This window comes from Pelophylax lessonae, assembly GCF_965119305.1.
Source record: "Pelophylax lessonae genome assembly, chromosome: 2".
NCBI lineage: Eukaryota > Metazoa > Chordata > Amphibia > Anura > Ranidae > Pelophylax > Pelophylax lessonae.
In genome coordinates, this window is record NC_138769.1 from 49,358,721 (window position 1) to 49,380,778 (window position 22,058).

General features: G+C 44.0%; 1 protein-coding gene across 1 annotated transcript in view; it reads right to left on the reverse strand.

The window, feature by feature from the left end:
- The window catches only part of DSCAM (DS cell adhesion molecule), a 779,527-nt gene that overhangs the window by 342,207 nt on the left and 415,262 nt on the right, over positions 1 to 22,058 (reverse strand). The window contains exons 10-11 of the mRNA XM_082245233.1: positions 21,917 to 22,036; positions 14,780 to 14,953 (exon numbers count right to left, since the gene is read on the reverse strand). Of these exons, the coding sequence (XP_082101359.1) occupies positions 14,780 to 14,953; positions 21,917 to 22,036 (294 nt within the window). The remainder of the gene's footprint in view (positions 1 to 14,779; positions 14,954 to 21,916; positions 22,037 to 22,058) is intronic.

Here is a 22,058-nt window from a genome sequence, read left to right on the forward strand (position 1 = left end):
CTTTGTGCAAACCAATCAATCTATGCTTATTATTTTTTTTTACCAAAAATATGTAGTAGAATACAGATTGGCCCAAATTTATGAAGAAATTTGATTTTTTAAAAATTTTTTATTGGATATGTTTTATAGAATAATTGACTTTTTTTTTTTTTTTTTTTTGTTTACTGAGCAAAAAATAAAAACCACACAGGTAAACAATTACCACCAAATGAAATCTCTATTTGTGGAAAAAAAAAAGGACATCAATTTTATTTGGGTACAATGTCACACGACCGCGCAATTGTCAGGTAAAGCAACGCAGTGCCGTATCGCAAAAAATGGCCTGGTCAGGAAGGGGGTAAAACCTTCCGGAGCTGAAGTAGTTAATGATGATACTTCCCTCTGAATGCAACAGGAGGTATCAATCAAAGCTTCGCAGACGCAGCACGTTTACAAACCCATCCGGTGGCCTTTGCAACTAATGGTGGGCGTTTGGGGGGCAGTAAAACAGTGGCTTATGATCAGAAGTGTAAGCAATCACTAAGGACAAAGCGACAGGTTCCCTTGGAATTATTTATTGACCAAAAGAAGGCGCATATTGCGTCACCCTACCATATGAACTTTTATTAACAGACCCCTAAGCGACCCTTTTGCTTTGTGTTTCATATTTAAATCATATTTATAAAAGGTGTTTCCAGCAGGGATATAAATCCCAATATTTCGGTGTAATAGCCCTGTTGTAGTCATTAAAAAATCTGGCAGAGAGTGTCAAGCACTCATTTGGCAGAAAGTGAAGGTTCGCCGAGGACGGGCAGACATATGGCTCATATATTAACCAATATTTCATGGACTTTTCAGTCCTGGAATCTGGCAGCTTGTACAGCTTTCCAGCAAAGAGGATAAACTTTACCCAGAGATAATTGTTTATTAAAGTATGAAAAAAAAAAACCCCACAGATGTCTGTAATGTGTTATAGCTAAACTCCCGCTTATTATACCGAGGCTTACATTCATTAGAGGCAATTATTTGCCATAAAATTGCTGTGTAAAAATGACTTGCTCTACTTTAAATGATCAAACCGTAACAATAAGGGCCCGACCTTTATAAAGGTCAAAGTTGTTATTTTGCTTCTTTTTTTTTTTGCTTTTTTTTTAATGGAAATGTAATTGGCAACAGCTCGTCCCCCTAATAAAGCTGATCTGGTGAATTTCTCAATTTATTTTAAAGTTGAACTCCAGCCTTGCACAATTGTCCAGGCTTCTCTCCTGTGCTGAATGCGCTTACTCTGATTTCACTGCACACTGTAAGCTTCTCATAGTGTGCGATAGAAGCTGTAGCCAGATAAAGCCCGCCTCATTTCCTGGCTGGAGGGCATCAAGCATTATCTAGTCCTTTCTTCCCCAGCCTGATTATCCCTGCTCACCCTTTCATTGATTGCATTTCAGTTCTTTCAATCCTGGAGGCTCAGCATCACACGTGGGCATTCCAAGACGAAAATGCGATGCTGTAGCACCTTTCTCCTGCGCTCAGAGACAGGGCCCCCTATCCAACTTTTTTAAAGGTGTTGTTCCACGGAACTCACACTAGGCTTCCCAAATGGCCACGGCCTTGCTGCCCTTTAAGACTGGGGTTGTCTGAAGGCACTAGGTTAAAAAACAAACATAGGGCGCACCGGCCTAGTGCATTATCCTCAATAATAGGCTTTATTAATTGTAAGTGTATATCAGTGGCGGCTGGTGCTCAAAATTTTTGGGGGGGGCGCAAAAAGAAAAATGTAAAAAGAAAAATGTAATAGGTATTGCTTCGCGGCAAAAAACGCGGTAAAAAAATTGCATGACTTTGAGGTCATGGTACAGGCATGGCACAGGTGATGGCATAGGCATGGCACAGGTGATGGCATAGGCATGGCACAGGTGATGGCACAGGTGATGGCATAGGCATGGCACAGGTGATGGCATAGGCATGGCACAGGTGATGGCATAGGCATGGCACAGGTGATGGCACAGGTGATGGCATAGGCATGGCACAGGTGATGGCATAGGCATGGCACAGGTGATGGCATAGGTGATGGCATAGGCATGGCACAGGTGATGGCACAGGTGATGGCATAGGCATGGCACAGGTGATGGCATAGGCATGGCACAGGTGATGGCACAGGTGATGGCATAGGCATGGCACAGGTGATGGCATGGGTGATGATACAGGCATGGCACAGGTGAGGGCACAGGTCGGCTTCAATCACTTACCTTCTGACAGCGGCGGGATGGCAGGATTCCGGGAACCGAGACGAGCAGCGCCGTGGACGTCCTCCTCTTCAGTCTTCTGTCTTCCGGTCCGGGCAGCGGGAAGGAGATCGGGCGGTGACGGTGCGTGAGTCAGCGATGTCCTGGATGATGATTGGTCCAGGCTGGAGACTGGACCAATCACAGCCAGGATATCACGAAGGTGGGGGTGGCTCAGCGCTTTTTCCTGCGCCCAGGTTACGCCCCCAGAATGCAGCCAATCGGCGCCTCTTCTGGGTCGTAAACCCCACCCCTCCCCCCCCCCATAGCCACCAGGCCGAGCGCATAGGCCTGCGAACATGATTTTTTTTTTTTTTCAAAACTTTATTTGTTCTTTTTGTCATTTTTTTTTTCTATTTTTTTTTTCTTTTTTTTTTAGGGTGGGCGGCGCTCTGGCGCCCCCTATGCACGGGCCGCCACTGGTGTATATACTAACAAACAAGAGTTTAAAAAAGCACATCCAATCCAGGGTAACTATAGGCCGGTCAGCCTATCATCAGTAGTCTGCACGATTTTGGAGGGGATGTTAAGGGACCACATACAAGACTTCAGCAATGAAAATGGTATTAGTAGTAATCAGCATGGATTCATGAAAAATCGTTCTTGCCAGACCAATCTATTAACCTTCTACGATGAAGTGAGTTGCCACGTAGATAAAGGAAAGCCTGTGGATGTGGTGTATCTGGACTTTGCAAAGGCATTTGACACCGTTTCCCACAAACGCTTACTGTACACACTGTACAAACTAAGGTACATAGGTATGGACCATAGGGTGAGTACCTGGATAAAAAACTGGCTCCAGGGGAGAGTCCAGAGGGTGGTGATTGATGGGGAGTACTCGGATTGGGTGGGTGTGGAAAGTGGGGTCCCCCAAGGTTCTGTCCTGGGGCCAATCCTGTTTAATTTATTCATAAATGATCTAGAGGAGGGGATAGCTAGCACAATCCCGGTATTTGCGGATGATACTAACCTAAGCATGCCAATATCTTCTGGGCAGGATGTGGAAATCTTACAAGCGGACCTGAACAAAATAATGTAGTGGGCAACTACATGGCAGATGAGGTTTAATGTTGAAAAATGTAAAGTAATGCACTTGGGCGTCAGAAACACGAAAGTAAGCTACTCACTATGGGGAAAACCTCTGGGTGATTCTAAGATGGAAAAGGACCTGGGAGTACTAGTGGACAACAGACTTGACAGTGGCATGCAATGCCAAGCCGCTGCAAGCAAAGCCAACAGAATACTGGCATGTATAAAAAAGGGGATTCACTCCAGAAATAAAGAGATTATTCTCCCGCTCTACAAGACTCTGGTCCGGCCACATCTGGAGTATGCTGTCCAGTTCTGGGCACCGGTCCTCAGGAAGGATGTGCTGGAACTGGAGAGATTCCAGAGAAGGGCAACAAAAATAATTAGGGAAATGGAGGACAACAGCTATGAGGAAAGACTACAAGCACTGAACTTATTCTATCTGGAGAAGAGACGCTTGAGGGGGGATATGATATCAATGTACAAATACTCTACTGGTGACCCTAGCATAAGGAACAAACTTTTCAGAGAAAGGAAATACAATTAGACACGTGGCCACTCACTAAAACTAGAGGAAAAACGGTTTAACCTTAAAATATGTAGGGGGTTCTTCACTGTAAAAGCAGTAAGGATGTGGAATTCTCTTCCACAAGCAGTTGTATCAGCAGGGAGCATCGATAGTTTCAAAAAACTATTAGATGGGCACCTTAAAGACCACAACATACAGGGGTATACAATGTACGGCTAACAGCAAACACACACATCATAGATTGAACTGGATGGACTGATGTATTTTTTCAACCTCACAAACTATGTAACATCTGGAACAATCTGTATATGTAGCCAATGTTGTCAATAGGTGATGGCTCAAACGTGGGCATTACCAGAGCCTCCTTTTTTTCAGGAAGCAATGTACAGCACCCTGCTGGCTCCTCTCATAAGCCACAATCTGCCTGCATTGCATAGAGTATCACAAGGACCCTGTGGTGATGTCATTGGATATACCATTAGGTAAGTAAAGACATTAGAAATGTTTTATTTAATATTTTAATTAGCATGTTGATAAAGGGGAAAGGAAAAACCAGGGAATACAAAATGTAGGACTACCACAGGGCATGCCTACCCTTAAAACTGAACTCCAGAAAATCAGCCACTGTGTAAAATCTGCTTGCTCAATATGAGTTAGGTTCAACAAGATGCATGCCACCTCATGGACTTGTCTCTTTTCTTTCTGGAGTTTTACCAAGCTCCAGGAGTACAGCTATCACTATACTCCCCGCGCTTTGACAAAAGATGCACTGTCTTTATCAGGACCTTGATCACCTTCTGGGGGCACTGTGGTTCTCAGAGCCGAACGTTTTCGTTTCGGTGTCCATCAGCAGGTGTCTCCCAGAAAACAGAATCTGGCAGCAGCAATACACTGGCACTGTGTGTGTTTATCTAGACATTATCTAGTCCTTTCTTCCCAGCCTGATTATCCCAGTAGGGCAGGACCTAAATACCCTCCCAGCAGCCAGCATCAAGTGGAAACTGATTACTGAAAACTGCTGGCTCCTGGGAGGGTCCTCTCCTACTAATGCCTTACACTCTAATGTTTTTCTGCTGCCAGATTCTGCATTGATCCTGATTGTGCTCCAGCACTGGACCTTGTACCCTGCTGCATTGCACCTGCTACCCTTAGTTTCTGATCCCACTTTTGGTTCCCCCATCCCATCTACTCTCTGCACCTCCAGTTTCCCCCTGCTTTTCTGTGTTCCCCATTTTGAATATATTGTATATAGTTAGTTGTTAACTAGGCTTTCTATTTGTTGATTAGTTAGTTAGGTATTCTGTTACTGAGCTTTTGGTTCACCTATATTTTTAGGTTTGCTGTGTACTAGAGTTTGGATGGATTTTGTTTCACTGAAAATAAATCTCTTCGTAGCCACGCAGATCTGGCCATCTCTGCTGCTGATTCCAGACAGTCTTCTCACACACAGCAGTTCTGCTCACCCCTCTCCTCTGCTGTTCATGCACAGAATTATTTGTATTTTGTGAATGTGTTTACAAAATACAAAGTACTCTGTGATTGAGCAAGAGGAAAGGAAAAGGCAGGAACATGCAGCTACAGAAACTGAGACCAAAAGGTAAAGTTTTTGAGGGCTGGAAGTAGAGAGAAAACTATGCTCCCAGTGCTCAGTGAAAATGTCAACTGTAAATTAAAGAGATAAGTCTATGACGTGGCATGCACCTTGTTGTACTTGAACCACAGCAATCATAGTAATAAATCTGGAGTTCAGCTTTAATTTTTCCATTGCTATATATGCTTCAACATGGAGGATCTCATAGAATAGAGTTAGGACCTTGCTTTACAGTGAAGCCTTCACAAGGCAATGTGGCTTCCACATATATTGGAAAATGCTGTTTTAATGCAAACTGTTAGACAGCATTGCACCTTGTTATATATTGATCATAAAATCATAACTATTAATTTCTAGATCAGGCCCCAGCCAGAACTATTATTAGTGCCATATCTAGCAGGGCAGAAATGGTAGACAGAACTATTGGGCCTGCCATGGGTCCTCTATCCTGTCCAAAACACCAAATGTACTGACTAAATGTGAAACAGAGGTAGAGGTTTCACTTTATAACAGTTCAGCCAGCTTCCGCTATATTTGATTATCAGACTAACCTAATAAAAAGGGATGCTTTTACAACTTTAGTAACCAGAATGACAACATGATCTACATGGTCTCTGGCCATACCACCACTTATGGAAGCAAATATTATGGAGCATCTTCTCCACAATGGAAAAATTGAAGAACATACTAAAGAGGTGAGCCACTCCCCGTGCCACTCTTATGTGGAGGGTCAACCTGACCTATGAATAGAAATGAGTTAACCTCTGAAGTTCAAAGAATTGGGGTTTAGTTAAACTTTAAAAAAAAAAAAAAAAAACATACAAAATGTTGAATTTCCAAATGGGAAGCACTCCTGAAGTCAACAGAAATCTCAATCAATCTCCAAAAATGTATTACAGAGCAGAAAATAAAGCAAAAATTGTGCAGAATAGTTTGGGAAGCTCATGTCAGCCATGACCGACAAGATGATGGGGCCAATTAAACAACTTGAACCACTTCCATTTCAAACCTTTACCAGGGATACTAATACAGAAGGATTGGCTCTAGTGGCACTGGCATTCAGGCTAAGGGCTCTCAAGTCTTATATCAAGCCTTAGATCTGCCTTAGAGCAAATATAAGGCAGGATCAACCTTTGGTTCCTTTCTCCCAGAAGCCTTTTAGAAATATATTTTAAAATCTGAGTCCCCAGAAACATAACTTAAATTCGGATTCAGATTTGGCCATCTGCATCTATCAAACTTGGTCCATATGTATTGTCTTCTAAAATTTGGGATCAACTCTACTGATGAACACCAGAAGAGACATTTGGTATGGGACCTCATGCAAGCATCCAAATTTGGCTCAGCATAGGGCCCAACCAGCTGGTGCCTCCTGATGCATAGATCCAACTTACCAACCTCCTTTGGTCTGATTAACCAATCTCATTGGTTACTTAACAAAACGATAACTTCAAACATACCGCCGAACACTGTGGGACAAGCGATGAGCTGTCTAGCAACCCATCCTCTGTATCCTGCAGTAACCAGACAATTTTTGGCTTCTGCTTGTCAAAATTTCTAACTATAAAACATTTCTTGCTAAAAAAACATCAGCTCATCAGCAAAAGTGCCCCTGAAAATTCTTCTAGCCATACAGAGCTGATTCATTGGAGGACTCAGAGATATAAAACATGATTTATCTCGATAAGGGTTTAACAGCTTACTCTACAAGCTTTCCAAATAAGTATCTCCCGTCTGTCTTTCAGCCAGAAGATTAAGGTATTTCACAGCCTCTCCACTTCAAAGAGTCTTTGTAGTGTTAAGTAAAAACAGCTTGCCATGAAGTACAGTCAGTTTAGTTAAACTTTGTTAAATATTTAATATGAAAGATGTATGACCTCGCTCAGATATCAGTCTGAGCTCCTCTGTACCCATGAAGGAATACATCTGCTAGTTTAATACAAGAAAGCCTTGTTATTTGAGAGAATGCAGATTTTCCCCTTCATATTTGCACAAGGACGAGCAATAAAAAAAAAAAAGATAATAGTATTGTGCATATTAAATGGCAGAGGGAGCACAAGGCTCCTGAATATGTAATGTGGAGTATTGCACAGAGCAGAGATTACAGGACACATTAATCTATACAGACCTGTACATTGGGGTGCAGAGATCAAATAATATCTATAACGACACAAACTGTAATGATGTTTATTTTTTTCCAGAAACACACTTGTAGGTAGCGCCCTCCTAGATAGGTGCTAGGTTATGTGAGTTTAGTTCTTTGCTCTCCTGTAATGTGTAGCTACTTGCGATTGCTCTGAGTTTCACAAGTTCTGGGTTCGGGTGCTTTCACAGGTTTTCTGGATGGTTCTGGAAAGTAGTGTGCTGGGAGAGTCAAATCTACAGTATGAATATTTATGTGGTCTGGCCAATCCCTGGGGGATGGTGCCCAGATGGTGGCTGGGAGTGAGCATAAATAGTCTGAGGCCTGGAGCAGAGGGTCTCTTGTCCAGAAGGAAGAGATCCCAGCCTGAGGGGCTGCTGCCCCTCTAGGCAGTCCAAGCTGTGCTTCTTCATTTTGCTCAACAAGGTCCCAGCTGTGCTAGCTTGGGGGCCTATTCCACTGAACATTTCTGGAGGGACTTCTTTTGGGATATGGCCTGAAGAATTCACAGGAAATATGTCTGGCAGATATTGAAAGGAGGCATCCAACTATGCAAGTTGTTACCTTGCAGTTATTCCAGTGGCTTAAAGCAGAACTCCAGAATAAGCAAATATTGTCTAAATTAATTTGTTGTGTGTATTCTTCTTTGAATCTTGGTGTGTGTTGTGTATTCCTTCCAGATCTGGGCAGTAATCTAGTGTGAGACTTTACTTTTGTGAAGGAGCTTCCTGTAATTAAGACCGCTCCCTGCTGATCTCTCTTCTTGTGCAGGGGGAGTGATCTGGTCTCCGCCCCCTCCTGCAGTTTTCTGCAAGCAGCCTGTAGTGCTGCTATTATAAAGTAATAACTGGGTTTGCAAAGGCACCTAGCGCTCACAGAATGGATTTATATCCTTTGTGGCCGGTGAGGAATTTTATGTTGCAAATTCACCTTTAAAGTGGTAATAAATCCAAACACAAACCTTTATTATATTACAGCTTACCAATTTAGATGTGGTGGCTGTATTCATTTTCTATTTTATGCTTTCCTTCTTTTATTTTCATCTATTGATTTGTCCAGTAAGTCTGTTTTTTTTTTTTTAAGAAACAAGCTTTTCTGCAGATATGGCAATTACAGGGTTGAAACAAAGCATATACTACTGCCGGGGATGCTTACAGGGATCAGCCTTGATTTATGTAAAACCTTTATCCCAAAAGGAAAGAAACTGTTTGCTGTAACCGATTATATAAGTGTGATCCAAATTTTGGCTTTAATTTGTTAGTGTATCTAAATCTGCTAGTCCATCTAACACTCCCCTTTTCCCAGATTAACAATGCTGCCATCTGAAGGTACCCCCTGTTCTCCTTCATCCAGAGTGGAGACACTCTAATACAGGAGGAGTGTTAGTGCCGGTTCACACTAGGGCGACCTGTGAGGCGACCTGGTCGCCTCACAGGTCGCCGCAGGTCGCCTCCCATAGGGAAGCTGCGGACCCGTTCTAATAGGAGCGACACAAGTCGCTCCGACCTAGAAAAAGGGTCCGGAGCTTCTTTGGGGCGACCCGGAGGCGACCGCCATAGACTTTAATGTTATGAAGTCCGTGGCGGCCGCTCCGAGGTAGCGGCGCGCTGCTCGCACCGCGACCTCGGAGGTCGTGGTGCGAAGTAGCGTCGCTGCAGTGTGAACCGGCGCTTACCGGCCAGATGACCAGGTGTAAACAGAGGGGAAAAGCCTAAAAAAGGAAACAAATGCAGCCAGTCACCACATCTAATGATTAGTAAGCGGCAATATATTATATGTTTAATTGTGGGTTTAATACCGTTTAAAGAAAGAGGTTTATTGGATAGTTTGCCTTCTCATTTGTAGATTCTAATCTTCCTGGCTTCGTATTTAGGGCTTCCCTGGGCGAATGGGGTGGGGAAATCAAATATCATGTTCACACTAGTTCAGGTCTATGTTCAGATCGCTCTTCAGAGTGCATTTGACAGGTGGTGAGGAGGCACTGTATCACTCCATACCACCTGCTTTAAACCCTTGGACCCCACATTAGTACACCGCAACCAACCACGGCTGCTAAGCAAAGCATCCCGGCTGCAGGATGTGAAGAACTTGCCCCCCCCAACCACTAATGTGAATGAACCCTAGGGGAAACTATTAACATTGAATGGGAAAAATGACAGGTCAATTTTATATCAATCCTCTTCAAAACACACTGAAATCCCTATAAACTCAGGAACAAAAGCAGTATCTAGGTTCCCCAATGCTTTATCTTCTGCAAAAAAACAGGTGCTCTCTAAAATAGGATTCCTGTTATCACGTTATGCAAACATATGCAGAACCGCATATGAATGTGTAATCTGTGTGACAATAGTACCCTATGACAAAGATAAAGAGATGTTTTTATACACTCATTCGTCATTTTTTTTCTTTTGAATGCTGCCAGCATTAACGCCTGGCATTCCCCTCCTGCTGGCAGCTTGCTGGGATAGACAGGAAGGGTGACCTTGCAGCGTTGGCTCTCCTCATTATGCAGGATCAATTAATGGCTACCAGAGGGAGCTGCTGTGCTGGAATGCTCCAGGCTTCAGCCAAGCACGGTGCAGAGTGAAAAAACAAAAAAAAAAAAAAACTCAAAAATCCCAACCAAAAAGGAATATATAGGAGACAACAGAAAAGAACAGCAAATTAAACTGGACTGAGTTGTCACAGACACCAGGTTACCCCACTTATTCTTCTAGGACGGTCTGGAAAACTAAAAAGAAAATTCAGATTGGTTGACATGAGCACAAGGCTGAATACTCTTATTGGACAGTGGAATGGCAGTTGGCTTAGCCATAAAGTCAGGGAAAGGAGTGGATTTTTACTCTTAAAAGCAAAAAATGAAGGCCCTCATTAAAGCAAACCAATCGTTAAAAGTGTTCACTCTAACCTAAGCTGGTATAAGTTAAGTTATTTCAAGGGTTCCCCTGTGATGAAAAAGACTCAGAAAGGCCAATCTATTCGTTCATTTGGTTTTCCCCTAAACTCAGTGTAGCTCTGGTTCTCTCTGTTGCCAGTAGGGGTCACTGGTGCCTCTGGCAATAGTGTGAGATGCCACAGGAATGTTGAGTTATGATTGTTTCCTCTAGCCCAGTGGTCTTCAAACTGTGGCCCGGGGGCCAGATTATGCCCTTTGCTTGCCTTTACCTTGGGCACCAATTCTCTCACTGATGCCAATGATAGAGCACTATTTCTTCCCTGATATCAATGATTTGCACTATTCCTCCTCCTCCTAATACAATGGACCATTCCTCAGACTGAGATTAACAATGTTGCACCATTCCTCCTACTGACACCAATGAAAGGGCACTAATCATTCCCCTGATACCAACAAATGACACTATTCCTCCCACTAATACCAATAATGTGCATTGTATACTCCCATTGACGCCAAAGCATTTTCAATTTACACTGGCCACATTCCGGCCCCCAGAGGGTCCGAAGGACAGTAAACTGGCCCTTTGTTTAGAAAGTTTAGAGACCCCTGCTCTAGCCAACCAGTAGGAGGTTTATTATCATTGGTGCATCCTGGAGGATAGCATAAGTATTTGGGGTGGACTTTGTGCATGCACTTCTTCCCCTGGGCAGCAGCCTGGGGAGGGTGCATGTTCAGCAATTGAGGAGGCCTTTGCATGTGCTGGGTGCAAATGCCTGTAAACATAAGAAGCCTCCCTGACCAGTATAGCCCTGCTTGAGAACCTGGACTCAGGGAGCCTTGCAGAGGACAGGGATCTGGAAGGGGAAGTGATGAAGTACGAGAGGTGACTCTGCTGCTGGAAATTCTATGGAGGGAGAATTTGTGGAGAAGTTGAGAAGGCATTGGGAGGATCACTTCAGAGGTTGTTTCTAATGGAGATACTACTGCTTCTTCTGAAAAAAGAACAGGTTTGCTGGATTCAGCCTAAAGACCCCTTTTCCCTGTAGCGAGGTCGATGGATGTAGTTTGTAAGCCTGCAAGTCAGTAAGGGTGTTTTCAGTTCCCTACCACTCTCTCCCATGACTTGCTGTGAACAATAACAAGTGACTGGAGCCCAACTGTTACACATCCTTCACCTCTTATCCATGGACTCATTACTGGGAAAATGCAAACCCACCCTGTTTCTGGGGGTACATGACCTGCCTCCAGGGGGAGCTACATTTGGTAGAAATAAAAATAAAAGTTGCGTTGTATACTGCATCATACTTATTTTTCTAAAATTGCAAGTCTGTGACAAAACATTAAGATTTAATTCTGTAGTTTGTACTCCAGCAAGGAGCAATTTTTGAAAGCCAAAGACTGATTGAACACCCCCACACTAGAACCCAACCAGCTTGAGCAGGTCAAGTTGAATAAAAAGTACTAGAAAGGGTCTGCACGGCTTCAAAAGCCTTCTAATTAAGACCTGCCATAAGATTGCCATGTCATAAGAGTTCTAGCAGAGACCCCAGTAGGCTCTAATGTATCTTTATTATAAATCGGGATCATAAACCTCCATTAAGCCAGAAAATCGTAATTGACAGTCGTAAAATCATTCAGAGGCAGCATACATTGTGACAGCAGTGTTGGGATTTGAGACTGCCGCCGTCGTAACAGGCATGCCAATACAGATTTTTTTTTTGTTTGTTTGTTTCTTCAGCTCCAATTCTAAGTGCCTGGAAATCCATAAAACCTAAAAAGGTCAATTTATAAAACATTTGTTGCATGAATGTCAGGAGCGTTCATGCAAGCTGAATGAAATGTCCAATATTTTTTCTAAGAGATTAATGTCTGTATCATCAGCTCAATTTAGTGGCCAAAATGCAGTAAAGTTTACTGAAATACCTCAATGAGAAAGTGATACCACATTTTTTTCCACTGGATGGAGCTGACAATACAGGCATTATTGATCACTTAGAAAAAAAAAATCAGGACATTTTGTTAAACTTGGACAAATGCTTCTGACATTCGTGCAATAAATGTTTTATAAATACAAAGTGTATTTCCAACACCTTTTTTGTTGGGATGAAGTGAAAATGGGAGCAGAGGACAAAGGACTAGTCATCAACATTGCCTATAGACTAATCCTTTCCCTTTTAATCACTTATCATGCCTTGTTCTGTGTGCAGGCAGTCATCTTGGTATAGGCAGAGCTGGGCTTTGCTTCCTCACATCAGAGCTGCCCCCATGAAGACAGGTGATTTGATGACTGGTGAGAAAACATTCAAGAAGTACCAGGAGAAGAGAAGAAAGCGCAAATCCACAGAGTGTAAGAAACAAAAGCAGGGAGATTCTTGTGCTGAAGGGCCTTAGGTAAAGCTTTCTCTCCAGCAAGGAGAACAGTGACCAGACAGCAGTGGCATCACCAAATCTCACTTCAAACTGCCCATAACTAGCAGTCAGCAGCAGTGCTTTAGATTCCATGGTCCATTTAGGGCCATGGACCGGTGTCCTGTCTGCAGCCGGGCTGTGAAGGGTGCACCGAAAGAGGTGTGGCAGGCAAGCAGAGACAGGACATCATCTCTCATCACCTGCCCTGCATCACCCCTGTTCTGCCTTCTCACTCTAGGATAGGACAGAACCCAGTGGCAACTGCCCATGTGCCAGTTTCCCTACTCCGCCGGATGCTGTAGCATTGGGGAGAGGCTGTGAAAAACAGGGTGAGTACATTTTTTCACTGGAGAAATTGGCCTTAAATTTTTAAAATGACAAGCTGCATCTGGTATTTATTGGTGGCAGGCTACAGTGGGAAGCTCATCTGGTGGCAGGATAGTGGGAAGCTGGATCTGGTGGTAGGCGTCAGTGACTCCGCTGCATCTAGTGGCAGGTAACAGTGACACGCTGGATTTGGTGGCAGGTGACAGTGACAAACTACACGCTACGTCTGGTGGCAGATGACGGTGGCAAGTGACATGCTGCATCTAGAGGCAGGTGACAGTGACAAATGACACGCTGTGTCTTGTGGCAGGTGACAGTTGAAAGTGACACGCTGCGTTTGGTGGCAGGTGACGGTGGCAAGTGACATGCTGCATCTGGCGGCAGGCGACAGTGAAAAGTGACACGCTGCATTTGGTGGCAGATGATTGTGGCAAGTGACAAGCTGCATTTGGTAGCAGGCAACAGTGGCAAGTGACACGCTGTATTTGATGGCAGGTGACAGTGGCAAGTGACATGCTGCATCTGGTGGCAGGTGACAGTGACGAATGACATGCTGCATCTGGTGGCAGGTGACAGTGACGAATGACACGCTGCGTCTGGTGGCAGGCGACAGTGACAAATGACATGCTGCATTTAGTGGCAGGTGACAGGGGCAAGTGACACGCTGCATCTAGTGGCAGGCAACGGTGGCAAGTGACACGCTGCATCTGGTGGCAGGCAACGGTGGCAAGTGATTGATTTTGCATAATGAGTTAAACTATTTCATTATATATGACAATGTAATAATAGAAGTAATGTGCTTCAATCATTGATGCACTAAGACCAACCATTCCCCCATCAACCCCAGTTTCCAAAAAGGTTGGGGACCACTGCTTTAGATGATCTCACACCACCCCTAGTGGCCATAATTTGGTAAACTTTCTGAAATAATTTTACAAGAAAAATACTGCATTATGGCCATTAGATGGTGCTGACAATCATAGGAAATTGCTGTATTAAGCAAACTATGGTCCGAATTTGTCAAGGATGGGTGAATGTTTGTCACATTTGTCCAACATATTTTTGTATAACTAGAACCCAGCGCCAAGATCCTCTGACAGAACCTGACGTGCATGTGCAGTTTCTGAACACTGACTAACACAGGAGTTGATAAAAGACTGCTTATGCAGACAGCCACCCAAGATTTCCCAGTTCTTGGAAATCTATAGTAGCTTGAGCTTGATGTATAGACATCTCTAAAGGTTTTTACATTTCATACATTAAAAAAAAAAAAAAATGACATTTCATTACAGTCGCATGCATATTGATTTAAAATGTGAGAGGCAGGCAATAAAGTAAATGGATGCCGCAATTTAAAGGGAAGTGATAGAGAAGGGATGGGGATGCAGAAAGGGAAAAGCAAAAAGGAAAGGAAACAAGCAAAGAAGAGGTTTGTATCACACCAACCAATCAGTCTTCGACTCAAAGGAAGAATATAAAACAAAGACAGAGATCTGATTGGTTGGTTTAGGCAAGAGGCAATTCAGTCTAGTAACTTTGTCCACTATTATCCCCCATTTATGAAACAAGATTTTGGAATGGTTGCAGCTCTTACTTTTAACGGTGAGATACATGGACTTGCTGACGTCAGCTCCAACATCGTTGCTGACCTTGCAGAGGTAGTATCCGCTATCTTCCTCCAGAATGTGTTTGATCAATAAGGAGCCATTACCCAGCAGCTGTATTCGTCCGTTCAATGCGATTGGCTGAAACTGGGGAACTCCAGCACCTGCAGGAGAAGAGAGAAGCGTATCAGACACCTTACCTTCCGACAGATCCAACTTCTTGTAATACAAGCCTACTTGATTTTGTTCTACAGGGAAAAGGTCTGCACAGCCTTAAAAGACTTCTAATTAAGATTTCAACACAGGGTCGGCCCTACCATGGGTCCCACTGGGTCCATTGGACCCAGGCAGCACTTTGAGAGGGGCAGCAAATTGATGCCCAAGATTTTTTTTTCCCAGCAGTTTCATAGTTGCCAACATTTGAAAAAAATTTCCAGGGACACTTTGCAGCACAGCTATCAATTACTTACCACACCCACTTCCCTGAAGCTCTGCCCACTTTGCATAATTAATATTCGCCTACTTATATAGAGAGAATTACAGGAAATTAAAAAGAGAATTTCAAACTTAAGGCCAAAGTAGCAGAGTTGGAATAATTCTCCCATTCAGCTGCACTACTTCTGCGTACCATTTACGCGCAGCCCGATTACCGGGCGCTTCCAGGGACAATGTAAATTACCCGGGACAGGCTCCTATTTGCTGGGACTGTCCCTGCAAAAACAGGACAGTTGGCAAGTATGCAGTTTTGTGTGCCATCAGTTTGCTGCGCATTACAGGCAGCATTTCCCCATCTCATACTGCCGCCCATGAGATGAGTATGAGGAGGCGGAGGGTGTGTGCAATGACATCAGACATTCAGAAAAACTAAATAATACTGGAGTTTGCAGTTTGGACTTGAATACAATGGTATGTCATATAATTGGACATGTAGACAAGATGATGTTGCATATAAATCTGACTTCTTGATAAATATAATTTTAGTTTTAATTATCACGATATAAAATAAATTTGTGTGGGCCTTTTGATGGGCGTGATTTTTTTTTTTGGGGGGGGGGGGGGGCAGTTTTAATTTTTGGACCCAGGTAGCACAATATCCTGGGCCAACCCTGCTTCAACAGAATAAGCTGCCCTGCAAATGTAGCAGTTCAAGGACTGAGACAAACCATTTAGCACTGACAGGGGTGCGTAAAAGGAGTGGCTTATTTTATGTAAAACATTTATCCTAAAAGGAAAACAATTGTTGCTGTAACTGCTTATAAAGTGTTAGCTGGGGTATGGCTTCAGTTCGTGTATTTAAATCTGCTAGTACATATAACATACCCATCCCCCAGATTGACAACGCTGCTGCCCAAATGTGCCCACTGTGTCCTTCATGCAGAGTGGGGGCTCTTTAATACAGGAAGTGTGTTACTGGTTAGATCACCAGGTGAAAACAGAGGGAAAAAAGCCTAAAGAAAGAAAACAAATGCAGCCACCACATGTAATGATTGGTAAGCTGCAATATAAACAATTTTCGGTTGTGGGTGTAATACCGCTTTAATATGTGCATCATGCGTTTTCCATTTAAATAAGCTTCGTTGTCAATCAGTATGATGTAGTGGAGGGGGCGGGCGCAGACAGTTTTTTGCGGGGTGTCAGACATTGGACTGTACATTAGCTGCTTTACTGGATCAGCTGAAGGAGGTTAAAGTGCTAAGCGGTAATATTTAGTGAATTTACGCACTTGTCATCACTGGAAAGAATTTCTTCTTTAAAAAAAATGGAAACGGTAGTCGATGTTTTGTGGCCTTTTCACCTCTGTGTTTCTGTTTTCTCAGTTTGAGCAGTTAATATGGTAATGAGAGAGTGTGTGTGTGTTTGGTGATTAAGCTTTTCGCTCGATTTCCCGAGGGAATGAATAAATTGCAATGTAACAGCAGAAACAACTCACACGCTCTCGTGACCGAGACATGCAGCCGCAGACATCTAGAGCCATCGTTCTTTATGAACATCTCTAAGTTCCCCTTCATTCAGTTCACTATGATAATGGTTAAATGTACTTGTCACCTACATCCATAGCAGCCAGACAATTTGTAGGCCAATATTACGCATATGGATGCTTTAAGAGCTAAGAACGTTCCCAAAAAACATTTTGACCTGCCAGTTGAAAGAGCAAGATGGCTGTCGATGGGATTAAAATAATGATTTGGGCTTCCCACAGGACTAAAATAATGCGTGGGGCTGTCCAGGGGGCTATAATAATGATTGGGACTGTCCATGAGACTAAAACAAAGGGAAAGGATTTTAGAGGGACTAAAACAATAGACGGGACTGTCTGCAGTACTAAAACAATGGGTGGGGCTATCCACTGGACAAAAACCGTAAAGGGACTATTCACATGACTTAAAGTATGGGGCTGTCCACTGGACTAAAATGTTGGGGCCTGTCTACATGACTTAAACAATGGGTGGGGCTGTCCACAGGTCTAAAACCAAGATGGGGGTGTCCAAGTGACTTAAACAATGGGTGGGGCTGTCCACAGAACTAAAACCATGATGGGACTGACCATGTGACATACAACATAGCTCCCAACTGTCACTGATTTTGAGGGACTGTCCCTCATTTGGAACAAAGTCCCTCTGTCCCTCTTTCCTCCTCATCTGTCCTTCATTTTAGTCTGGTCTATATAGTTGTATATAAAATGCACTACTTATCTTACAAAACGCGTTTCCCAGTGCTAAACTTTTCACCAAATTTCTAAATTGCTGCAATTGTAAATTGCTAAAAGCCAATATAAAAGGAATATTAATGGTAATAAAGCCCTTGTGAGTTCAACCAGTAATTTTTTTTTTGTACAATTCTCCTTTAAGGGGGACATGGCAGTGTGTGTTTCCTATGCCTACATACTTTTGCTAATAGGTGTCCCTCATTCCCATCTCAGAAACTGGGGAGGTATGCAAGCAATGGGGGGGGGGGGGAGGGTTTATGCCATGAAGGGGCTGTCCACGTGTATGTAGGTGGAGTTTAATGCAGCCAGGAGGGTTAGAGTTATTATTTTCCCTGGGTCTTTTTTGGCAGGCTTTCTTGGGTCCGACCCACTAGTCCTCGATCATTATAAAAGGGACAAGGGTCCAATCCAGGAGCGGTGCATAATACATAATGCCATTGCCTGAGTATATCTGTCCAGTCCACTGCTGATTCCAGAGCACCTATGGTAAAGAGCCTTCTACAGGATAGGGGGATTGCTTGGACTTGCAGTCTACCCTGAAGATACCAGCTGCTGGATACTATCTACATGGACTTTGCCAAGTATGGACTCTGACCTATGCAGGTATGCTGGGGTAGCCACAAGCCTGTTAGGGATTAGAGACGCTAGGAAAATACTGTTACTGTTATCTTGAATGACCAAGTCTTTCAGTAACATTTTTGAAACTTTGTCCTTGCTTGGTCTGAAGTTACTAACGGGGTGTGATGCAAGTAACCGGCACACATAGTCTCCATCTTGGGTCAGGTGAGCACATTGGGGTATAAAGACAGCTTCGTAAGTGTAGCACCCTCCTAGGTAGGTGCTAGAAGAGGGGGTCTGCTCATGATGCTCAGATGCAGCTCAGCTTGTCTGAATGTTTCACACTGGTCCAATACTGGACAGTGGGAGGAAACCTGACAAGTGAGGGCACAGGCATTGTTACAGCCCTGGTGTTTGGCAAAGTGTAAAGTGCCTCCGTGAATGCTGGGTGACTGTATAAATGCCAAGGGCACATGTGCTAGGGGTCTTTGGCTGGGGAGCGGGGTCCCAGAGGGAGGGGGCAGCTGCCCCTCCTCTGCAGAAGCTGCCATGCGGTCTTGGGTAGTCAACCTGAGGGCCTGAAAGTCAGATAGGAGCTGAACCCGGATGTCCTGCAGAGCTGACTGGAAGGGAGACACTGGAAAGGATCTGATTCCGCCTACAGTGAGTACAGATCTGTGTAATGGGGCCTGTCATGTGAGGGCCATCCCTTCAAGAGGAACAGTCAGTGGAAGGGTGTCAGTCAAGGAGATGATAGAGAGTGTCCTGAAGATAAAGTAGTTGCATCAATTCTGCTGCTAAAGAGAGCAAGAAGACTTAATTCATCCATACACGTGGCAGTATGGTTAAAGCAGTATTTCTGCTTCCACAAATAACCTGGTTAGGCCAAGTGAGAGTTGTCGTTATCTACTGTTAATAGTTCAGTTGGAGTATCCCACTATTCCCTTCTCCCATCCAAGCTCCACAATAAATACAAAACCAAATACCGTTGACTGTTTATTGAGTAACGAGCAAACGGGAGTAAGGATGGATGTGTGAAAAATGCCTAGTGACTGTCTGCAAGGTAACCAGAGGGAGGCCCAAGAAGTCATCACACAGCAAGCCCTACGGGGACAGTGCTACATGAGAGTTAACACAGTGTGGAGTACAAGCAAGTGGTTACCAAGGGTAAGGAATGTTTCACATGCAGCCTGTCGTGAAGCGTGAATATGTGACAGGTGAGGTTGTCTCTTGCAGTAAGGGAGATGTTGTTGCCACTCATTCCGCAGTGATCTATCTCCCATAGCAACAGGAGCAGAGCTGCACTGCTGAGGCCCTCAGCCTGTGCACAGGTACAGGAGAGCAAGAGTTTAGGAAGTGCACGCTTTAGAGCTTGCACTAGACTCATGGGAGTGAGGTAGCAAGAGATACGCCGGATGGGTGGAGAGGGTATTGGCTCTGCATTTCCCTCCTAAATGCAACAGTGACCGTAGCAGTGTAAATTAACATCAAGAGAGTTATCTAGAGTTCAGTCATCTACTTAAGTGTACACGATGCTCGGCACAAGTAAGGCAAACACCATGTGGAAGGCAAGTGACCCTGTTCAAAGTGCCTATCATAGCCCAGAAAAACTCACCCCGGGGTAGGCCTCATATGTGACCCACACTTGGCGCCCAATGAGGAGGGGAACATGGAGGAGGTACCACCCACCTGCCCCGCTTACACACCTGACTTAAACAATAGGGGGGCTGTCCACAGGACTAAGACAGTAATAGGGCTGTCAACATAACCATTGGATGAGGCTGTCCACAAGACTAAAACCATGATGGGGCTGTCCATGTGGCTTAAACAATGGGTGAGGATGTCCAGAGAGCTAAAAGCATGATGGTACCCGGCTGCGTGACTTAAATATTTGGGCGGCTGTCTACAGGACTAAAACCATGATGGGGTTGTCCATGTGACTTAAACAATGGGAGGGCAGTCTACAAGACTAAAACCATATTTGGGCTATCCACATGACTTAAACAGTGAGAGAGGGGCCTGTCCACAGGACTAAAACCAAAATGGGGGTTGTACTTGAAACCTAAACAGTGAATGGGGCTGTCCACAGGACCAAAATCATGATGGGGCTGTCCATGTGACCTAAACAGTGAATGGCGCTCTCCACAGGGCTAAAACTATGATGGGGCTGTCCACAGTACTAAAGCATTGGGAGGGGTTGCTCACAGGACTAAAACATAGGGAGGGGTTGTCCACGTGACCTAAGCGATGGGTGGGTCTGTCCACGGGACTAAAACCATGATGGGGTTGTCCATGTGACCTAAACGGTGAATGGCGCTCTCCACAGGGCTAAAACTATGATGGGGCTGTCCACAGTACTAAAGCATTGGGAGGGGTTGCTCACAGGACTAAAACATAGGGAAGGGTTGTCCACGTGACCTAAGCGATGGGTGGGTCTGTCCATGGGACTAAAACCATGATGGGGATGTCCACAGGATTAATAAAATGGGTGGGAGTGCCCACAGAACTACAGGTGAAGCTGTCCAATGGACTAAAACCTAAAGCAATGGGTGGGGATGGCCAAAGGAAAAATCAATGGGTGGGGCTGTTTTAACAGGCTGTCCAGGATACATAAGTACAGTAAAACCTTGGTTTGAGAGTAACTTGGTTTGAGAGCGCTTTGCAAGACAAGCAAATTTTTTTAATAAATTTTGACTTGATATACAAGCGATGTCTTGATATACAAGTAGCATCATGTCACAACTGGGTATAAAAGAGAAGAGAGGCGCCTCTAAGTGTAGCAATATGGTTACATTTAATGAAGGTTCAATATTTAGCAGCTCACATGGTTGATGATTAAAACATGCACATCTAAGTACGCAGGCATCCGGGGTAAAGCTGTGCACATAGACCATCCTTTGCACTACCATCTTCATCACACCCTTCCACGCTGCGCTCCATGAGCGATTCAAAGTCTCTCTTTCAGATCACTCTACTGCAGGGTAGTCTTCCCAATGACAATTGCAGACTGACATCGGTGAGAGCCAGTGGTTCAGAAGATGGTCTATGTGGACAGCTTTACCTCGGATGCCTGCATACTTAGATGTGCCTCTTAAATCCTCAACCATGTGAGTTGCTAAATGTTGTACCTTCATTAAATGTCCCCATACTGTTACACTTAGAGGCGCCTCTCTTCTCTTTTATACTCTGTAGCTCCTGCTGGATTTTGCTTCTAATGCCCTTGTGGAGGCGCCATTTGTGGATGGACATTTTATGATGACACAACCTTGCTCTATTGCTATAATCTTTGTATATAGACTATAAACTGAAAGACTTATGAATAAATGGTTGTGGAACGAATCATCTGAGTTTCCATTATTTCTTATGGGGAAATTTGCTTTGATATAAGAGTGCTTTGGATTACAAGCATGTTTCCGGAACGAATTATGCTCGCAATCCAAGGTTTTACTGTAATGGGAGAAATGTGTTTTGGCAGCAAAAGATGCAAATGGACCACAAGGGCAAGGGGCATGGCAACTGCTTATATCTAACAATGGACAGGGAATAACTAAACAGGCTTGACATAGGGATCAGAACAAAGAGTCAATAAACTAGATCAAACAAAGGGGAGGGGCTGTGAAAATAATCAAATGTCAAATGAAAAAGAGCAGCTAGCTAAAAGATAAGAGCATGGGGGTGAGCTAACGACACAAAATGGCTCAGCACAAAAGGGTGGCTATACTATATGCCAATTTTCCCATCCAGATGCAATTCATATTTCTCAGATTTCAGAATGGATACAAGGTACTAGCCCCCTGCTGTTCATGCTGGGAAAGACACAGGGCAGGTGACTTACAACACAAGGCATGGTTGTGGGTATTACCTTTTGAGTACTTCCACACAATGGTAGGTACAGGATATCCCTCTGCAGAGCAATTCAGTATCACAGCTTTTCGAAAAATGCCATCTTGGTCGGTGGGTTGCACCACAAATCGAGGAGGAACTGGAAAAAGATTGGATAATTA